The 22,422-nt window shown below is 44.5% G+C and overlaps 1 protein-coding gene across 5 annotated transcripts in view; it reads right to left on the reverse strand.

Annotated features, from left to right (window-relative positions):
* Mphosph9 (M-phase phosphoprotein 9) overlaps nucleotides 1–22,422 on the reverse strand; it is a 64,299-nt gene that overhangs the window by 22,667 nt on the left and 19,210 nt on the right. For all 5 annotated transcript variants that reach the window (XM_076922890.1, XM_076922891.1, XM_076922888.1 and 2 more), the window contains 9 exons: nucleotides 21,673–21,766; nucleotides 20,004–20,107; nucleotides 14,875–15,329; nucleotides 13,773–13,928; nucleotides 8,629–8,716; nucleotides 7,228–7,443; nucleotides 2,939–2,986; nucleotides 2,032–2,096; nucleotides 472–573 (listed from right to left, as the gene is read on the reverse strand). In XM_076922890.1, the coding sequence (XP_076779005.1) occupies nucleotides 472–573; nucleotides 2,032–2,096; nucleotides 2,939–2,986; nucleotides 7,228–7,443; nucleotides 8,629–8,716; nucleotides 13,773–13,928; nucleotides 14,875–15,329; nucleotides 20,004–20,107; nucleotides 21,673–21,766 (1,328 nt within the window). The remainder of the gene's footprint in view (nucleotides 1–471; nucleotides 574–2,031; nucleotides 2,097–2,938; nucleotides 2,987–7,227; nucleotides 7,444–8,628; nucleotides 8,717–13,772; nucleotides 13,929–14,874; nucleotides 15,330–20,003; nucleotides 20,108–21,672; nucleotides 21,767–22,422) is intronic.

The following is a 22,422-nucleotide window of genomic DNA, read 5'->3' on the forward strand; positions in this document are numbered from 1 at the left end:
CATATATAACTCTCATTAGAAATTGCTTAGGGCTGGAGAGATGGCTCAGAGCTCACTGTTCTTGCAGTGGAGCCAAGTTCAGCTCCCAGCACCATGTCCAATGGCTCGAAGCCAGCAGTAACTCCAGCTCTAGGAATCCCACACCTGCTTCTGAACTTAAGTCTATATACCTGCCCAAGACAGAAGTAAGTCTTTTGGAAAGTTGCTTACATGAAAAGGAGTAAAAAAGCAGGAGCTATGCTTATGGTCACACGGAGAGTGGTAGGGACAGTATCAGGAACACCATGTTTGCCCAAGGATCTCACTCCACCTGACTCTGTTTTTCTTATCTTCAAAAATGCTTCTTCCTAGGGATGCGGATGACATCCAGCAATTGTGACTTTAATGTACATCTCAGACTACAGATAATTCACGGCCGGCTTCCTGATGAATAGAAAGTCACACTGCAGGGACACTGATGGAGTCACTTACTTGGCCCGGGATGGCCTCGTGGGAGCTTTAGCGCCTTGGCGAAGACTCAGCATACTCTCGTGTTCTGCCTGCTTCACTTGAGCTTCAAGTTTTGAGATCATCCTGGGTCAAAACCAGTTAGAGTGTTAAACACCTCAAAACAGACTGCAAACGCCACCGCTCACCTACCAGACGTTACTTAATTGTCCCTCTCCTGGAAGGCAATGGTAACCTGCTGCTCACAAACCTTCTTCATAGTAAAATGGCACCATTAAACTTTGAAAAGTTAAAAGAAAACAAACAAACAAACAAACAAACAACAGAAATATTCAGGACAGCAAATACACTGGGCTCTGCAGAGAAGCATTTCACAGACTGTAACCAAAAACAAGGACAATCAGGCTTCTGTGAACCATGAAGGACAGAAGTTAAATTAAAAAAAAATAGCATCTTGATTTTTAAAAGAGACAAAGGCTCTTTTAATAAATAAAAATATTTATTAAATATATATTCATTAGTATTTTAATTAAAATAAACAATTTATTAAATACATAATAAAAATAAAATATTCCCAACAACTTTCAGTCCAGAGATGAGGCAGCAATGCATCCCATTTGTACCATGTTCAGAATAAACGCTTCTTTCAATTTTCTCACTAGAGAAAATTTCCAGTTAGCATGGCCTTCCTTTTCTTTTTTTAATTTATTAATTTAATTCATTTACTTTAGCGTGTGTGTGTGTGTGTGTGTGTGTGTGTGTGTGTGTGTGTTCAGGCGTGTATATGTAGAAGTAAAAGGCCAACTGACTCTGAGACATTAGTTCTCTCCTGCCACCTTGTGGGATCTGGGGGAGTGATCAGGCTCGCTGCCTCTCTCTCCATTCTTTAAAACAGTGTATGGGGCCAGCGGGATGGGGGCCAGCGGGATGGCTGAGGGAATAGGGCAAGCTTGGGAAGAAAGCTCTAACATGCCGTATGCCCTCCAATGTGGTAAGGAGTGGATGAATCAGGCAGGTAGCAAATTGAGACACTCTGCTGCTCTTTTCTGTGTAAACCCTTCAGATTAAAGTGGGGTTGGATTTGACCCAAACACAACTATAAAAAGTAGCCTTGGAGGCCAATTTAGATATTCCCTTTTTAAAGAATTTAGTTTTAATAATTTGTACATGTGAACGTTATTCAGGAGGTTGCAATGCACCACCCATGGTGCTGGGAACAGAACTTGGGTATTCTGAAAGAGTGGTGTGTGCTCTTAATCACCAAGCCATCTGTTCAGCTCTAACTCAGATGTTTCTACATCATTCACAATATGGATCATCTGTGATCAGACTTCATTCAGATTTCTCATTACGTTAAAAACAAAAAAAGTCTGGAGAAACACTTGTACCTGAGACTCAATCACCAATATATTCTAATCACTTAAAAGTCTCCTAAGCTAAAATGTAATGCATTTACATGTCCAAAGATTAGGCTACAACTAGATCACAAATGGCTTTAAAAGTCCCCAAGAGAATTTCTTTTCCTCACTGTCAATACGAACACAAACAACAATTAGCCGTGCATTTTATTAGTAGGACACCTACCTTTTCAAGTCAGAAATCTGAGTGTGTGCATCAAGCAATTTGTTCTCAGTTGTGTTTAATGTATCCTAAGGGGAGAAAGAATTTACATAACTGAAGAGAAGCATGCAGATGAAACCTTTTACTTCTAAATGTGTGATATAAAGCAAATGTAAGGCTAAACAGCCAGCTGTTAACTGCACTGGAACTCGGGAAGGACGGCATGAGCCGCGGAACCAATCTGGCAGCTCAAGAAGAAGAGACAGCATAAACCCTGTCCTCTCCCAGGGACTAACAGATGCAGCCCAATGCCTGCCTAATTAGAAGCAAGCAATGAGAGGGACCTACGTTAGGTACAAAGGTGACTGAAAGCTTAGCAGAATGGCACAACAAAAACCTTCAACAATGTGCAGGCATGATGAACTCAGTCCTAGCTGTAGCTACAAGAGGATCCCCTAACCTTACAAACCCATAATCCCCTGCTGCATCCAGTGTACTGGCTGGGATCACTTACAGCATTACTGTGGGGACTCATTGAGACCAGATATGACAGAGCTTCAGCTAAGAATTCAGATATGATGTATAGATTTTTACTACTCCATACTGCTTTGAGAATTCTAATCGTACACTTACAGGGAGGAGATGGTCATCTGAGTATATTCGATAAACTCTTCTGCCCAGTTTCTTCTCAACCCATATCAAATGCAACAGCCATGCAATAGTATTTGGTGAATTAACAGATCTCACAAACGTGTGAGGCGAGGAGGGCAGATATTTGAAAATAAAGATATCAACACAGAAAAGACAAACACATAGACTGTTTCAAACAGCTATTGATGGAGAACAAGAAGAAGGGCCAGGCCTTTTGCTTCATAAGCCAGTACCTGTGTACAGTCCTATGGAAAGCCCAGATCAGACCCCTCTGCCCTACCTTTACTCGCCCATGCTCTTTTCCGAGGGATTCATACTCTCCTAAGAGCTGCAAAGGAAAAAACAACAGAGAATTGAACAAAGAACTAGACAGGTAACTAAAGAACAGCACTCTTCAAACTACCAAGGCTAGTAAGGAAAGGCCAACAGAAAAGCAATGGTTCTGGAAAGGGGGGTTTGACGATTCCTGATAGAATGTTTGAAAGTCTTTTAAGTCTGAAACAATTTTAAATGCAGAACAAAACAACAGCAATATGAGCCCTCAACATAATAGTAAGATATATTTGTACTGTCTTTTAAATTTTTATTTTAGACTGTCCTACATTTATTTTATAGAATAAAAATACTACGCCAAAGCACCTAGCATTATTTACAATACAAAACGGTGATACCGCCCTGGAATGCCAGCCAGCGTTCAGGAGGCTGAGGGAGAAGAAGGGCAGATTTAAGGCCAGTCGGACCTTACACGGTGAGCGCCCCAGAAAAGCCCAAGATGAGGACAGAACACACTGCTATAGCAGAAAGTATGGAAAATGATTTTTAAAGTAACAGAAACAAGAGCAAGGGAATTCCAGGCCCTGCCACATCCTGTGACACTAGGTAACTACCCAAACCAGCTGCCATTCAGGGCTACCAGGCACAAGTGAAAGCATGTATAAAACACACTGTGGAAAAACAGGGCTTAGGTTAAGGCTCTGCCTAAGAGCCTCCCTGCCCCATTCTGCCTGACAACTGGATCCTGGGTACTAGGCTTGGCAGGTAATCGGCAGAGAAGTGTCTACAAAGTCTGATATACCCAAGAGAACAGATCTACAGGAACTAAGACAGCTCTGCAACCCTCCTCCTCATTCACACATCCATTCCAAGGATGCCGCCCACCAGTAAACCACCCTGTCCAGGGCCACAAGCTACCTCCCTTTTCTCTTTTTAATGTGTGGGGGTGGGGTGGGGAGGGTAAGGGGGTGGAGAATGTGTATAGATAGCTGAAGAAGCTAGAGGAAGGCACTGTGTTTCCAGGAGCTGGAGTTACAGGGAATTCTGAGAGAAGGTGCAGTGACTAAGATCACTCGTTGCCTTTCCAGAGGACTCGAAGTCTGTTCCCAGCAAAGCTACTTTCTAGCTAATTTGAAAAAGTCAATCTTAACAGATAATGCACCTTTCCATATAGAAAAGGCCCTAACATTAAAACATAAGAAGGGAATGAAAGGAACAGAAGGCAAGGCTGAAAATAAAAGTCTGTTTTAAAAAATGATGGACGAGCCGGGCGGTGGTGGTGCACGCCTTTAATTCCAGCACTTGGGAGGCAGAGGCAGGCGGATTTCTGAGTTCAAGGCCAGCCTGGTCTACAGAGTGAGTTCCAGGACAGCCAGGGCTACACAGAGAAACCCTGTCTCGAAAAACAAAAACAAAAACAAAAAAAAAAAGATGGACGTGGATGGTGTGGGAAGTCATTAGAATAGAGCAGAGCATTTCAGAGGCGTCACTGCCTTGAGAGGGCTTTTTAAAAAACACCCAGGTCTAGGAATCATAGCTCAGTGGGTAAGAGCACTGGTTGTTCTTCCAGAAGACCCAGGTTCAGTTCTCAGCGACCACACAGTGGCTCACAATTCCAATCCCAGGAGATAAGCCACCCTCTTCTGGCCTCTGGAGGTACTGCATGCACATGATGCACATACATTCATTCAGATAAAACATTTCAGTACACATTAAAAAAAAAAAAAAAACCACAATCTATTAAAATGCTGGAATGGATGTGTATACACCTTTTAACCCAGCACTCAGGACACAGAGGCAGGCAGATGTCCATAGGTTTGAAGCCATTCTGGTCCATACAGTGAGTTCCAGGACAACCAGGGACTGTAAAATAGAGACTCTGTCTTTTAAAAAAAAGCAAACAAACAAACAAACAAAAAATTAAAATAAGAAAAAGAGGTTTAAAAGTTAAAGAATCAATGTGAAACCCAACAACTGTCTAATAAGAACTCTAAAGAGAACAGAAACAAAAACCAACTGAGAAAACTGAAAACTCCCAGAGTGAACAGTCTCGTCAACATCCCACAAAACAAGGACAGTAGACCCATACTGCATCATTTCAGGTGGGGTGAGACCCCAACATTTCCAGAGAGAGGAACCAAACCAGTGATAAAGACCAGCTGCCCACAACAGAGGTGGGAGGCAGAAGTCACAGGCCACGACGGAACGGACCAGAGCACCTGCAGCCTGGAGTTACCACAGGCAATGGGAGGATCTCCCCACCAGGCCAGCTTCCACACAGACTCGGGGAACCATGTCTGTGTAACTCCACGGCAGAAAAGTCTAAAACCACAGGAGGAAGCATGCCCTCTGCTACCAGGAAGACGTCAAGACAAAAAGTTTATTTCAGATCATTTCAGTACCATAACTTAAGAATCCAGATATCAAAATTTTAAGAGAGACAGCAGGATGGCAGCTGAAGACCCTTGACTAGACGACAAGGTGAGTTTGCGTCCCAAGACTCACAAGTTGTCCTCTGACCCTTACATATCATGATATGTGCATGTGTGCACATACACCTACACAAATATACAAATAAATAAAATGAAATAAATGTAAAAGAAACTTTATAAAAAATAAACAACCTGGAACCCAATCTAGTATCAATGTTTTATAAACCCAATTTTAAGTGAAATTAAATCAACATAAAGAAAATTCAAACCTGAGGTCTAGAGAGATGTCTCAGTTGCTAAGAACACTGGCTGCTCTTCCAGAGGACCAGGTTCAGTTCCCCACACCCACTTAGCTTACAACCACCTAACTGTGGTTCCAGGGGATCTGACACTCTCTTCTGGCCTCTGTATGTATCAAGCAAGCACATAGTACATATGCATGCAGGTAAAACACTCATACACACAAAACAAAGAAAAAAATCTTCAAAAAAATTCAAACCTGGGCCGAGCAAACAGCTCAAGAGGTACAAGCTTTTGATGTGCAAGCCTAACCTCAGTCCTTGTAGGCCACAGTGGAAGAACCAGCTTCTGAAAGCTGTCCTCTGACCTCCACACACGTGTGCCCATACTCACACATCATACATACACATACATAGTAAGGTTTAAAAAAAAAATCAGACTAAGCTAGGCAGTGCATGCCTTTAATCCCAGCATTCTGGGGGCAGAGGCAAGTAGATCTCTGAGTTAGAGGCCAGCCTGGTCTAGAGTTAAGTTCTAGAATAGCAAGGACCACACAAAGAAACCCTGTCTCGAAAACAAAAAGGAAAATAACCAAACTGCTTCTAAAGGCACACAGATGCAGCTCTGTTGGCAGTGTAGCTTGCGTGATGTCAGTGTAGCTTGTATGATGTGCTGGACTCTGTCCACAATGCCTCAGACAGGGAAGAGGAAACGACGATTATGATACACCATGGATGGTATGCGCGCACACGCACGCATGAACGCACAGAAAGAGAAGGGGGAAGGGGAAGGGGAAGGGAGAGGAAGAAGAAGAGGGAACAACACCACCACTATTAGGGTCCTAGACTCTATCTGTGCAATGGGATGGGGTAGGAGGGGGCTGGCAACACACAACAGTAACAAGCAGCCAGGCATGGGAGTGAACACCTATAAGTACAGCACTCAAGAGACTGAGGCAGGGGAATCATGAGTTCAAGGCCAGCCTGGGCTACATGGCAAGACGCTCTCTCACAGAGAACCCTGCTGTAAATCTGACTTATATCACTTTACCCTGCCAGACACAGATGTTATGACAGCTCAAAAGTTGACTCACTAGAAACAGAAGAGTGAGGGACCTCAGCCAGCCCTCTGCAGCTGACCTCCTGCTGCACGATGAAGCTGCCTGGGACCGCTCCCATCAAGAGGGTATCTGGAGCTACGAGCAGTTACTTTAGGGTCTAAGGCTTAGACCCAAACGTGCCTAGGAAAGTCATCACAGCTTCAGAGAGTACATTAGCTAACACACTACTCTCATTCAGCTATGGCTTGAATGGGAAATGGTCCCCAGGCTACTGTCACTGTTTGGGAAGGTTGTGGAGACTTCCTAGAGGAAGTGAGCCACAGGAGCAAGGTTGTGAGGCTTTATGGCCTGTTCTCTCTCTACTTCCTAAGTGACTGTCATGTGACCACATAGCCTCCTGCTCCAGCCACCACACTCTCTTGTGCCTGTAGCCATGGTTTCTCCTTCATGACAGAGTACCCTTCCTGAGCTGTAAGCCAAAAATCAACCCTTTCTCCCTTAAGCTGCTTCTGTCTGAGGAAGTCAGAAGCAGCACAGTGCTGAGCTCCTGAGTTGGCTACTTACATCTTGAAACATTTTGTTTTCTTGTCTGAGCCTTGCTTCTTTATCATCGGAGAGCTTGTAAGCATTCTCAAAGGCCTCTTCCAGATCCTGCAGCCGACACTTCAGTCGAGTGATGGTGTTATCTTTCTCTTTATTGCTTGCCCTCATCTCTTCAATCCGTTCCTGCAGAACTTTGGAGGCACTGCTGGCTGCATGGAAGCGCTCTCTCAAGTCACTCTACACAGTAAAGACAAAGAAACAACTCGAAGTAAAAAGGTGCCTTGGTATCTGTTAAAAATTATGATCATTAGAACAAAACGTACAGATGGAAATAAGTCACTTTAACATTTTGCTGTGTCCCGGGACAGAGTCTAGAAAGGACCACTCTAATGGAGCAATGCCACGAGATTAACCAAAGGTGGACACAGAAAACAGCTACACAGGGATACAATGATTCCAGGGCCCACATAGACAGGACTGCCTGTGAATCACCCCAATGAAGAAATAAATAACCACAAACATCAGAGAAATTATGAAACTGTCCTAGAATATACTGCTCAAAACGAGTATACTGGAGATAGGGGCTTTTTAACCATTCTCTATAAAAATACAAAATTGAAAATGCATTTCTTCTCCCATTTCCCGCGTCATCTCGTGGGAAAAAAAAAAAAAAAGAAAATGCATTTCTCATGTTAGCATTCATTCAGTGGTTGTGTCTGCAATATCATATAGGTGCCAGGCCACAGCATGTCAAATGTAGATTAAGGCTGTGTCCAATACCTCGAGCCCCAATCCAACTTATCTGAAAGGCTGAACTGCAAAGACTGCTCAAGCCCAGGAGTCCAAGGCTATTCTAAGCTATAACACAGCAAGACCCCATCTCTAAACAAAACAACAGGAAGTAAGATTAACAAGAAGATACCAATCCCTAACCACATGCTGGAGTTTACCATTTCAACAGTTAACTAGAACAAAGCAACAAAGGGTGACTCAGTTTCTAGACACTGGCCTAGCTTAGCAAGGACCTGAATTCTACCCAGAAGAGGACCAGGCACTAAAGCAGAGATGATGTATAGAACAAAACAGGCACTTTTCACCAAAATTTTGCTTATAAGTCTATATAAAGACTAAAACAGCCAGGCATGATACCTCACACCTTTAGTCCCAGCACTTGGGAAGCAAAGGCAGGTGGATCTCTGAGTTCAAGTCTAGTCTGGTCTACAGATTTGAGTTCTAGGACAGCCAAGGCTACACAGAGAAACCGTATCTCAAACAAACAAAATGAATAACAAACAAACAAAACAAACAACAAACCCGGCATCTGCACTCCTAGTTACACATCCAGTTGGTAAGACTCAAGCTGCAGTGATCCACACGTTTTAAATATCATGCACTAGAACAGCCCCTCAAACAAGCACGTACCACTTCCATTTCTAGCAAGCTGTTCTTCTTCTCAAGTGTTCGCACTCGACTAGTAGCTTCATTCAGTGCACTATCCAGCTGGCCACATCTAGGAAACAGAAATTTAAGATCAGTTAGAAAACAAAATAATTTCTCTTAAGGGCATTAAACAAACCCAAGAAGCTTGCCAATATGTAAAATAAAACAAACTCCCCAACGTTAACCAACAACCTAGTGTTAACCAAGTTAAACACTAGGACTTCACTTGCAGACTGGGCAAGTTCATGGAGACACAGAGGTAACCAGGGTCAAGGAAAAGGAGGTAAGGAGGGGATGACCATCTAATGAGCATGGGGCTTCAGTTTTTTATTGATTTTTGTTTTCCACTTTCTTTCTCCGACATTTATATATTTACACTGGGGGAGGGAGGATGCTGGGGCTTGAACTTAGTACCTCACACATACTAAGCAAGCACTGTACCAACTGAGCTACATCTCCAGGATAGAATCTCAGGGTTTGTTTTTTTCTTTTTTTCACTTATTTATTTATTCAAAGGGGGTAGGGTGCACACATGCTAGTGTGTGTGTGTGTGTGTGTGTGTGTGTGTGTGTGTGTGCAGACAACCTGCAGGAATCTCTTCTTCTTTCCTTCTACCATGTAGTTTCCAGGGATCAACCTCAGGTTGCCAGGCCTGGCATCAGATACTCCTACCAGACTTTGCTTTGCAAGTCAAAAACCATTCTGGAGCTGGATGGCTACACGACAATGTTAATAGATTTCAGTCACGGAACTGCACACTTAAAACAGTGAATTTGTTATACATAATTTGATATTTAAATTTTATATTTTTAAAATAGAGAACACTGCACAAAATGAAAAAATCTGCCTGGACACACAAGTACGCATTACAATTTCTGGAAAGATATAAAGAGCTGGGCTGTTTGAAGTCAGGGCACAGCATCCTTTCTGAGCTATTTCAAACTCAACATTAATGCACTGTTCTTTTTGTGGAACATATACATGTGCAAAGAAACTGGAGGGATCTCAGCTGTCATCTATCTGCAGGACCGCCACCCACCTCCTCTAAGAAAGAGTCTCTCTTTGGCCTGGAGCTCACCAACTACTCTAGAGTGGCAGGGCAGTGAGCCCGGTGTCCTTTTGTCCCACCTCCATGGCACCAGAATTACTAGTGTGCCACCACGCTCAGCTCTTTACAGTGCACACCCTTACACCTACAACCAAGCACTGACCAACTGAACCATTTCCTCCGCCCTGAAGTCTGAAGCCTTTCTTTTTCTTTTCTTTTTTTTTAAAACTATTTATTTATTCTATGTAAGTACACTGTCGCTGTCTTCAGACACCCCATAAGAGGGCATCAGATCTTATTACAGATGGTTGTGAGCCACCATGTGGTTGCTGGGACTTGAACTCATGACCTCCGGAAGAGCAGTCAGTGCTCTTAACCACTGAGCCATCTCACCAGCCCGTCTGAAGCCTTTCTAAAGACTGCATTTTTATTATTTGATTTTATAATTAATCCTTTTGAGATTTTATCTCATGAGCACTGGATCTCCTGAGCCTGGAGTTACAGATAGCTGTGAGCTGCTGAGTGGGCTGGAGTTGAGCCATGATTGTCTGCAAGAACAACCAGTGCTCTTAACCACTGGGCCATCTCCAGCCCCAAGATTCACTTTATCTTTAATAATGTATATAAGTGTGTGTGCCGTGAGTATGTGTGTGTGTGTGTATTTAATCATGTATATACGTGTGTGTGTGCTGTGTGTATATTTAATCATGTATATAAGTGTGTGTGTGTGTGTGTGTGTGTGTGTGTGTCTTTAATCATGTACATAAGTGTGTGTGTGTGCCGTGTGTGGGGGAGGGGGGTATCACTGGAAGCTAGGAGCTAGAGTTATAGACAGCTGTGTGCTGCCTGACATGGGTGCTAGGATTGAACTTAGATTCTTCTGGAAGAGAAATATATGCTTTTAACTGCTGAGCCATCTCTCCAGCCCCTAAACTATGAGTCTTATAAAGAATTGCTTTGCAAATTATCAAAGACTGTCAACAAGGTCCACAAAATTCACCTACCACCTGACTTGGTGTTTAATGGATTAAACTATAAGAAATGGGTTGACACTGATTACATGTCAGGTCTATGTTAAACACTTTAAATTCAGCTTTGTTAGCATTCTGTCTAAACTCCACCCCCACAGTTACCTGGCAACAGCCAGGTAGGCCTGGCCCACTATTAAAGGGGCTGCTTGCCCCTCCTCCCTCTCTTGATCTCTTGCTCTTGCTCTCTTGATCCCTCTGTCCCTTTGCCCCTTCCCCTTCCCCTTCCCTTTCCCCTCTCTCAAGGCCAACCTCTATTCTCTACTTCTCTTCTCCCCTCCCCTCCCCCCTCGCTCTCTCTGCCTCTACTACCCTCTTAACTCCCCTCCCCATGCCCTAAATAAACTCTGTTCTCTACTAAACCATCATGTGGCTGGTCTCTCAGGGGGAAGGAATGCCTGTGTATGAGCCCGATGAGACATCCCCTTCCCCCACACCTCACCACACACATATTCTCAGAACATATTCTATATCTCTTTATCTTTTTATAAACACATCAAGCTTCACAGTCTTTCTTTTACAATATTTGTGGGGTGTGTGTGTGTGTGTGTGTGTGTGTGTGTGTAAGAGAGAGAGACACATGTGTGTGCAAGTGTCCAGAGTCCAGAAGAGGGTACCAGATTAAATAAAATGGGGAAAGACAATGCAGAGGTTCCTCCATCTTTTTTTCTTGCTGAGACAGTTTCCAGGTTTAATTAGAATTTGATCTCCTTGATAGAAATTCCCATAGAGCCGGGCAGTGGTGGCGCATGCCTTTGATCCCAGCACTTGGGAGGCAGAGGCAGGTGGATTTCTGAGTTTGAGGCCAGCCTGGTCTACAGAGTGAGTTCCAGGACAGCCAGGACTACACAGAGAAACCCTGTCTTGAAGAAAAAAAAAAAAAAAAAGAAGAAGAAGAAGAAATTCCCATAGAAAACTACCCAACTCTATCCTAGGAATCAAAGGTCAGGATGTCTGTCCTAGCTAACTTATCTTAGCCTTTGTTAAAACTGCTTGCTTGTGTAGGTCTTCCTCCAGCTAGCTGACCACTTATCTTAGGTTCTGTTAAAACTGATTGGCTTCAAACTGCTTTCTCTGCAGCTGCCTGGAGGAGCTGCCTGGAGGAGCTGCCTGGAGGAGCTGCCTGGAGGAGGTCTCTGCCCTTCAGAGACCATTGTTCTGGACACTCAAGGCCACAGGGAAATCTGTGAACACTAAGAGTTGTCCCAGCCAGCTTGAATAAAGACTTTCAGTTGGCTACACACTGTGTCTTCGTGCTCATCCCCTGAGGCTGAAGTTAAAGGCGATTTGAGCCACATGACACCAGTGCCAAGCAAGACCTGAAGTCTGGTCCTCTGGAAGAACAGTATGCTCTTTTTTGGTTTGGTTTGGTTTTGGTTCTTTCCAGGCAGTAGTCCTCAGTGTAGTCCTGGCTGTCCTAGAACTCACTTTTCAGATCAGGCTGGCCTCAAACTCTGTATGTCTCCTGAGGGGTGGGTAGGATTAAAGGTATGGATAACGTGGGGGCCAGAGAGATATAGCTCAATGGTTAAGAGCACTCACTGCTCTTCCAGAGGTCCTGAGTTCAATTCCCAGCAACCACATGGTGGTTTACAATCATCTGTAATAGGATCTGATGCTCTGGTGTATCTGAAGACAGTTACAATATACTCAAGTACATAAAATAAATATTTTTTTTTAAAAAATGGTGTTAACACCTTTAATCCCAGCACTTGAGAGGCAGAGGCAGGCGGATTTCTGAGTTTGAGGCCAGCCTGGTCTACAGAGTGAGTTCCAGGACAGCCAGGACTACACAGAGAAACCCGGTCTCAAAAAACAAAAACAAAAAATGGTGTTAAGTAAAAGTTAGCCCAGTCTCTTTCTCTTTCCATTTCTTTTCTTCTGCTATAAAGCTAGGATTCAAACACTCATGACACTAAGCCCAATATTCTGTCAATGAGTTACACACACTCTCAACCCCCAAAGGCCCAAACTTCTTTTGTGTGCATGTCTGTGTGTGTGTGTGTGTGTGTGTGTGTGTGTGTGTGTGCGCGCGCGCGCGCACGCGCCCCCACATGCAAGCATGGAGTGTATATGGAGATCAGAAGACAACGTAAAGCCATCCTCTCCCTCCACCACGTGAGTCCCAAAGATGAAGCTCAGGTCACTTGCTTGGTGGGAAGTGTGTTTCCTGTTTAGCCATCTCAGTGGCCCACATTCCAGGCTTCTTACTTTTCCCAGAATTCCACAGTATTAATCACCCCACAAATAATATTGTAGAAACTTAAGATTAAAAAGAAGCTCTGATTTTGGTTTTACACTCAAACATTAACTTCCCCCAGGGACACATCCCGGGAGAAGCACATTTCAAAGACTCAAACAAGCATTCCAGGAAGAAAGACCCAAGATAGGAATTTATTAGAGAGATGGGCTCTTAACACAGTAGACCTGGGTAAACAGAAGCTACTTAAGTGGACCCTCTTTGTTGTAAAAGGTAAGGTGCAAATTAGAGTTACTTAGAAACTGGGCCTAAACCAGGCCTGCGAACGACTGTTTGAAATTTAGCCTTTGTGGTTACTGTTTAAGAGGTAATTGTATAACTGCCTTCATAAATTCTGTAAGAATGATATATAAGCTGCCCTTAGCTTTAATTAGGGGTTCTTCTTGCCTGTATGCAGGAGAAACCCAGTATACTGATTGTCATCTTATCATCAATAAACCTCATGTTATTGCATCGAATCCTGTCTGTGAGTGTTTCTGGGGGAGCGTCCCCTGGTTTTGGATCTTAGAGTCCAACAATACCACTCTGCATTTGCTCTCTCCACTTTCATCAGAGATTTACCTATATCAAAAGCATGGCTTTGTGTCAATTACTAAAGAGAATTAATGACATAAGTTCAAATCTCTAAAGATAATCACTCCTGTCTCTACGATATGTCCTAGTCTACAAGTCTTTGTGTTAAATGTTCAGATGCGAAGTACATGCTTTTCAAGCATCTTCCGCACCATGATACACTACACGGAAGAAATCTACCCAGGTTGCAGAAACATTAGCTCCATGGGAGTCTCACCTGTCCGCAAGAATTTCGTTTTTCTTCTTCCACTCTTCAACAGCAGAAATGTCTTTGGCCTCCAGTTTCTGTTTCAGACTACTTATCTCCGACTCATAATAAGCTCGAAGATCCGCGACGTGTCGCGCATGCTTCTCCTTGAGGTTCTGCCTGATTCTGTCGGTAAGAAGGAAAGATGTTCTTAGGGCAGTGCATCCTCTACCCCTTAAGACAAGCAAGGGCACAGCCTTGTGATTCAAGCCATGTGTTTCAGAGTCAACTGAAAGGGGTGGACCTGTGGCAGTTAATCTTCACTGTCAACTTGAAAGAAATCACCTAGGAGACACAGAGGTGTGCCTGTTAGGGTGTTTCCAGAGAGGTTTAACTGACCTACCCTGAATGTGGGGGCAGGGGAGTACCAATCCATGGGATGGGGTCCCAGACTAAATAAAAAGGACAAAGAGGATAAAGCACACTGAGCATCAGTGTCTCGGCTCTCTGTCCTTCCTGATTGCAGGCATCCTGTGAGCAAATGTCTCAGGCCCTCCACCCAGCCACCACGCCTTCTCACCATGATGGACTGTATCCCCTCAAACTGTGAGCCACGTTAACCCTTCCTCCTTAAGATGCTACAGCCAGGTATTTGGTCACAGTGATGAGAAGAGCAGCTGACACACCCCACAGACATTCTCATAGTCAGAGCACAGCCTGTTCCTCCATTCGCCCCAGAAAGCACAGCAGATGCTCCATGTGCTCTAGACACAGAAGCACTCTGATTAGCTCCCATTTACCAGACGCCTTTGCCGACACCTTTGTTTGTGATTTTGAGACAGGGCAGCCCTGGCTGGCCTGGAACTCAATATACAAACCAGGCTGGCCAGGAACTCACAGAGATCCACCTGCCTCTGCCCCCCCAAGTGCTGAAATTATAGGCATGTGCCACCATACCCAGCCTTTGTCAATATCTTTCACTTCAACAAAGCTGTCAATAGTAAAAAAAAGACACATTAGCTATATTTCATTAAGATTTTTATATTGCTGCAGTCCAATAGAAATCACTTTCATCATTCAATCAGACATTACAAGTCTAGTAACATTATAAGCCAGTCGCTGAAATACATACTTAGACAACATCACAGGATCTTCCAGGGAAGCCAATGAAATGCATTCTGGGACACTGTTGGCTGTACCTGGAAGCTGGGACTGACTGACTGAGGCCACTGTGACAGTGTTTTCTTCGTCTACAGTTTTGACTGAGATATCGTTGCTAGTGATGGTGTAGCGTGAAGGGATCGTGGAACTGGTCCTACTTTCACTTTGGAATGCATGGCTTTTCCAAGTGTCCACAGGTGATGCTTTCGTAGTTGAAGGATATTTGGGGAACCCAGATACCTGAGAAGCATTATGACTTGCTTGTGAAAACGAGTCAATGTCAGAGTGACTAGACAGGCTTGGTTCCAGAACGGAGTCTGGGGAAAAGGATATTCTATCATCAAGAGCATTCAAAAAGCCATGGGGATGAATCCCAGCAACCTGTTCCTTTGGCTTCACGTGTATGGCTGGATCAAGAGTCAGGACCTAGAAGGAAGATTAACAACATCAAGTTGTGGCCTCAGTGCTCAGGCTGACTCACGCTGGCTGTCAGGAAGCTGGTTTTAGCTCTCTAGGTCAGCTAAGACTAAAGGACATGGGAGAGCATCCTAGGACCACTCAGTGAGGTCTGACTCACTGAGTCACTGACTGAGGATAGAAGCAGAGATGAGGTCCCTCTCAAGTAGCTGCTTGTTTTCTCATTGTTCTCTAGAATAGGACAGTGACAGTCACTTCATCCCTTTAGTAGCATTAAACTTAAAGATATTTAAAACTTAAATAGAAACAAAACAGAAACTGTTAAACTTAAAACAAAAGCTAGGATGGGAGCTGCCATGATAGCTCAGAGGTTAAGTGCACTGAGTGCTCTTCCAAAGGTTCTGAGTTCAATTCCCAGCAACCACATGGTGGCCCATAACCATCTATAATGAGATCTGATGCCCTCTTCTGGCTTGCAGGAATAACTGCAGGCAGAATACTGTATACATAATAAAAATTCTTGAAGAAAAGAAACAAAGAAACAAAGAAAGAGCCCAATCTACAGAGTAATTTTCAAGATAGCCAGGGCTAAACAGAAAAACTCTGTCTTGAAAAAACAAACAAACAAACAAACAAAAAGAAAAACAATATCATTTAATCAACAATGAAAAAAATCCACTATCAAGATCAGCACCTTAAAAAAATTGTGAGAGTTTAACTAGACTGAAAATCTAAACTGTCGGATTAATATTGTCAGCTTTTAAGATCTTTCTGGTTATGTTTCCTCCAGAATAGAAAATTGCTTATCTCTTAACAGTTAGGACTAAGGAGATACTGGAACCCAGTTAGCAGTCCACAAATGCCACCCTTGTGATCTGCATCTTCACTGTCCCTCAAAGGCTCAGATGATGAGAGCTGGTTCCCAACTGATAGTGCCATCAGGAAACACTGGAGCCCGGAAGAGGTGGGGCCTAGTAGAAGGAAGCAGGTCACTAGGGGTGTGTCCTTGAAGGAAACCCTAGGAACCCAGGCCTTTCCTTGCTCTTTCTTTACCTCAGAGCCTCCATACAAGGTGCAGCCTTTCTCCTTCTGTTTATAATCTTGGTCTCACTACAGACCAAACACAATCTGACCAAGTGACAATGGACTGAAACCTTGAAACCATGAGCCAAAATAAGCCTTTACATTGCTTACTTCACACGCTCCCACAGCGATGGAAAACTCACTAATCGTCCTCTTACTCAAAAGAACCACTGTTTGAGGGCTGGAGATAGCTCAGGGGTTAAGAGCACTGGCTGCTCTTGTAGAGCCCTGTTGTGTGGGGCCCTTTTTTTTTTTTTTTAAATGTGTGTGTGGGTGTTTTGCCTGCATGTATGAAAGGGCACACTTGTATCCTTGGTGCCCCTATAAAGACCACAATAAAACATCAGGTCACCTGGAAAAAAAGTTATATACAGTTGTAAACTGACATACAGGTGCTAGGAACTGTACTTGGGTCCTAAGGAAGAACAGCCAGTACTCTGAGTTCTCTCTCCAGCCCAAACTACCATATTTTTTAAAATACAGAATTTTAGCTGAGCAATACCTATAACCCTATAACAGGGAAATTCGGGACAGGAAGATTAGGATTCAAGGTCATACTCAGCTACATAATGAGTGGCAGGTCACAGTAGGCTATCTGAGAGCCTGTCACAACAAAACAAAAACAGGATGGCAAGATAGTTCAGTAGGCAAAAGTACTTGTCACTTTTGCAGAGGACCTGGGTTCAGTTTCCAACACTCACAGATCACCCATAACTCCACTTCCAGACACCTTTTTCTGACCTACACAGGCTCCTGGACTCACCCATGTAGCACAAATATAGGTGCACTCTCTGTCTCTGTCTCTCTCTCACACACATACACAGAGAAAATTTTTACAATTTGTATTATGTTTACATACTTATTTTATGTGTACATGTGTGTCCGCTCACATGTGTCAGGACAAGTAGAGCAGTTAGCTCTCTTCTACCATATAGAACCCAGAAACTGAATTCAGGTAGTCAGGCTTGGTGGCAAGTACCTTTACTTGATGGGTGATCTTCCCAACCCCCAAATATTTTAAGTCCACAAAGGCACCATGGGTCTTTCTGTTGAGGGAATGGGTGTAGGGAGTGGTTCTGATGCTTTGATTGAGAATCTGTATGTGAATGCTGAAGGTCCTGTTCCCCAACTGGTTCTTGGTGATCAATAAAGATACCAATGGCCAATGGCTGGGTGAAAGAGGCGGGAATTCCAGGTTCCCACAGGTAGGCTAGAAGACGCAAAAAGAGGAAAGGTAATTCACTATGGTTTGGCGAATTCGCCAAGGAGAGAAAGCCATCACCCATGTGAGATCTCAGGGGGAGTAGCCAATGGCTACTTCCCCAACTGGGCCTGGGGTAGCAGGTGGGAGATTAAAAAGACAACTAAGCCGAGGACAGATTTAGGGTGCTGAGCAAGAAGTAAAGGGAAGGGCATGCTAGCCGCAGAAGGCTTAGAAGAGCCCAGCCACTGAGCCCTAAGGCAGGTTAAAAATGAGCAGTTGTGTATGTGTGTCTTTCATCCATGCATCAAGGGAACCAGGGTGGTAGCTGGTAGCACAGTTCACCCAGAGACTAAAGCAGGGTAGTAGAAACTACACTTTGCATATGGGTTTGTTGCCTAGGCTGGTCTCAAACTCTCTGACCTGTGTGATCTTCTCATTGTAGCCTGCCCAGCAGCTAGCTAGTACTATAGACACACACTAATACACCCAACTAACCAGAAGTCAGTATGTGTGTGTGTTCGTGTTTGTGGGTTAGTGTGTGTGTGTGTGCGTGCGTGTGTGTAAAAAGTAGAGGCAACCTCTAGTATCATCCCTTAAGCATCTTTTTCCATTTGAGAGGGTCTCTCACTGTGCTACAGTTCTGCCAAGCAGGCATGACTAGCCAGTCATCAAGCTCTTAAGGTCCACCTGTCTCTGCCACCTATGACACATGTGTTGGTTTTTGTTTTGCTTTGTTTTAATTCCCACTTTCATGTCTGTATGAGTCTTTTTTGGGGGGAGGAGGGGCTGTGTTTCCTAATTGTATTTTGAGGAGCTCTTTGTTTTGTGGTTCTGGGGATCAACCCGGGGGCTTTACAACTGAGCTGCATCCCCAAACCCTGCTGTTTATGTAAACCTTTCCTTTCCCAGGCTCTTCTCCTTATGACTCGGTCAGAGCCTACACGTGAGACAGGGGAGGACAGCACACAGCTGTGATCCCAGACCCTGGGAGGGGAGGGCAAAAGGACCGAGAGCTCACAATCAATCTCAGCCACACAGGGAGTTGAAGGTCAGGTGGGGACACATGAGACCTTGTCAAAAAAAAAAAAAAAAAAGTAAAAGAACAAAAAAAAGAACAAAATATTGTAAGCTAAATGCTTCAAATTATGTTACAAATGCATCTAATGGGAATTTTAAAATGACAGAAATCACCATCAGGTCTAGGAGAAAGGGAAAACAAATTAACTGCCAATAACTTATTACACATACACACAGAGAGAGAGAAAAAACAAGTAGGCACAGAAGCATTTAATTTCTAAAACATTGGTTCAGTATTTTTACTTCTGTTGGTTCGTTTTGTATGTCTATGCCTGTGTATATTTCTGTGTGTGGTATGTGCCGTGTGTGTGTGTGTGTGTGTGTGTGTCTGTGTGTGTGTGTGTGTGTTCACTCTCGAGTACATATTCATGTGAAGGCCACAGGACAACCTCTTGCTCCATACACCTTTGTTTTTGAGACAGACTCTGAGACAGACTGGCCTGGAACTTGCCCAGTAGTATAGAGTGACTGACCAGCCAGCCGGCCAGAAGCTGTCTGCTCCAGCTCCTTAGAGCTGTGGTGAGAAGGGGGGCCGCTGCTCAAGGCTTCTCATACAGACTCTGGAGATTAAGCTTGGGTAATATGACTGCACTGACTGAGTGTACTCTCCCCCCCATGAGTAGGACTGAGAGACCTTGGTTGCCACAGCAAGGTCAAGTGACGGGATCTAGGTGGAGTTACCCACCTTGGCTGCCCGGAACACAGCAGAACTGCCCCTGGGCTTGCCTTGAGACATCTCCGGCCATGACCTGGAATGGACTATGGATTATCCCACCCATCTGAAACCAGGAGGGGTTGTGGGTTGGGTCTTCCCCTTTAAATTGAGAGCTGAACATTAAAGCTTTGGGCCTTGATCAAAGAACTTTGTCTTGGCCTCATCTCTTCTCGCCTTCCTTCCCCTTTCATTCCCAGCCCCCCTTTCAGGTGAATCCAGTTGACTTGTGGCCGCGGGCAGCTACAACTGAGGTCTCCCCAGCCTGTATTTCTGTGTTTGTTTTGTTTGCTTGAGATAGGGTCTTATTACACAGCCCAGCTCATTATGTGGCCTCCAACTCACAGTGATCCACCTGCCTCAACATACTTAGTGCTAAGATTGAGGAAGTGATGGCACCACCACACCTACCTTACTTCCATTTTGAAGTAACCTTTTTAAGCTCATATAGGAAACAAGATGAGATATGTTTGAAAGGGAGCCTGACTCTCAAGCCTAAGCTTCCTCCAGCATTTCAGAAGCTGAATCAATGCATTACCTATGGTGAGAGTGTCATCTACCATCATGACACACCAGCGCCCAGGCAAGCATGGGGGATGTGCATTACCTGGCTCAGGGGCCTCTCCGCGGGGGATGGTGCAAATGTCTTCTCCAAAGTTTCAGGCAAAGAGTGATACATGTCCTTCTCCTCCAGCTTCCAGTAAGTCAGCCCTGATGTGCACACACAGAGAACAGAAAGGAGTGAGGAAGGGTCTTAGACAGTTCGGTCACAAGTCAGTGAGGGGGCTCAGTGGATTAAAAGATTCTTGCCACCAAACCTGATGACCTGAGTTCTATCCCTGGAACTCACATGATGGAAGGAGAGAACGGACTCCCACAAGCTGTCCTCTGACCTTCACACACACGCCATGGGATGCCCTTGTTATCATTCCTCCCAAATAAATAAATAAATAAATGTAGTAAGACCTTGTGTCAAACCCGAGTGCTGGGATTAAGTGTGTGTGTCACCATGCCTGGCCAGCCACAGATTTGGTTCATGAGGTCTAGCATGACCTCGTCCCTCCTAGAGCTGCATCTCTATCCCAGTCACTGACTCTGTTATTTCAGGGAGGGTTCTCAGGGGAGGAACTCTTTCCAAAACTATTTTTAAACAGGCGAGGCCTGTTTCACTGAGAGTAACAGCTAGGAGAGAGACTCCTGTTGCAGAGAAGGCAGGCAGCTAAGGCAAAGTCTTCGACTGAGTCCCTAGCAGAAGTGAGCAGGCTCTCAGCACAGGGAGGGGGCGATCAGCTCTATCGTGCTGGGCCTTGTGGGGCTCCATAAAGATTCCGGCTGCTATTTTGGGGAAATGGGAACCACAGCAGACTTTGAGTGGAGACCCAAGGAGAGAAGGAGCACTTTGGCTACCATGCTGCCCACAGACTAAAAGGTGTGGGTGGACCGGCAGCAGGGAGGCAGGTCAGAAGGTGGAGCCACAGGAGCGGGAGCAGTGGAAACGGGAAGAGGTGGCTGAGCCCCACCATTTCTGTTAAAGCAAAGCGAATTCAAACAGATAAGTAATGTGCCACATGGGAACCGGTACTGAGATGGGGAGTCAGCACAAAAACAGCACAAAAAGACAGAACACCTGACAGTGGCTTGCAGAGGCTCTGAACTCACTGAGTCCTTGTAGAGTAACAGAGAAAGGCAGCAAAGATTTCTGCAGCTCTCTGGAAGGAACCACTGTGGACACACTGCGTCAACCCATCCTCACGGAACTTGTAACGGATTCACGGCAAACAGACTCCAGGCAAACAGTGCTTCTGGAGAAGCCAGACACTGCACATGCTTCTAATCACACAGTGGGAAATGCAAGAAAGCTGGGGGTAAAATAAACTCCCTAAAGTTCCAGAGGGTTGTAAAGATGGCTCGGTGGTTAAGCACACTTGCTGTTCTTCCAGAGGACCCAGGTTCAATTCCAAGCACCCTTATGGTGGTTCACATCTGTAACTCCAATACCCTCTTCTGGCCTCCCAGGGTACCAGACAGATATGGTGCACAGTTACATGTGTGAGCAAAACACTCATATACATAAATTAAAAGATAAATTAATTTTTTTCTTTTCAATTTAAGTTCAAGCCACAGGCTGGCACAAATCTTTAATCGCAGCACAGAGGCAGGAAAAATCTCTGTGAGTTCGAGGCCAGACTGGTCTACGGGATGAGTTCCAAGCCAGCCAGGACCACACAGTGAAACCTGTCTCCAAAAACTGTTCTAAAATGCTTGAAGTTCCATACCTGTTCCTGAATCAGACAACCATGAACTTGGGCTTTCGGCTGGCTTATTGAGGTAAAAGGCACAAGGACGTGTAGCATCGGCAGCAAGGTCAGACTGCAAGAGACAAAAGAGGACAATCGGTGACGGCTACACACATCGGGCACACACTACTGAGCCAGGCGTTAATCCAGGCAGAGGCTGCAGCAGGCTATGAAGAGAGACCATCACTTCTCCATGGCTGCAAAAACATAGTGTGGACAAGCATCCTGCATCATCTCTCAAAGGCTTTCTTGTTGTTTGTTTTGGTCACTGTGGAGCTAGAGGGTTCTTAGAAGGAGAGAGACGGCTGAGGACAGGTGTTATATATGAGGTGAAAACCAAAATGCATTTACAGTCTGCTATCGATTTCCAGCAGGAATTTGAGAAATCTGGAATTAGTCATGTAGTTAAACAAAAAAAAAATTAACTAGTAGTCTGTTTCTATCATCACAACTTCAGTAAATCAAATGTCTCAAAACCTCAAATCAGTAACATGAACGGCAAATAATAAACTACTTTTGGGTTGTTTGTAGACAACATTAATCCCAGGGTCTTGGGCACACAAGGCAACAGGCTCCACCTAGCCCTTCTTTTGCTTCTTTTAGACAGGGCCTTGCTAATGTAGCCCAGGATAACCTAAACCTCATCATTTTCTTGCTCCCTGGATAACAGATTGCTCTGTGCATGTGTTGATACTGGAGAGCAAACCCAGGTCAGGCAGGCTACAAAAG

This window comes from Arvicanthis niloticus, chromosome 24 (assembly GCF_011762505.2).
Source record: "Arvicanthis niloticus isolate mArvNil1 chromosome 24, mArvNil1.pat.X, whole genome shotgun sequence".
Classification (NCBI taxonomy): domain Eukaryota; kingdom Metazoa; phylum Chordata; class Mammalia; order Rodentia; family Muridae; genus Arvicanthis; species Arvicanthis niloticus.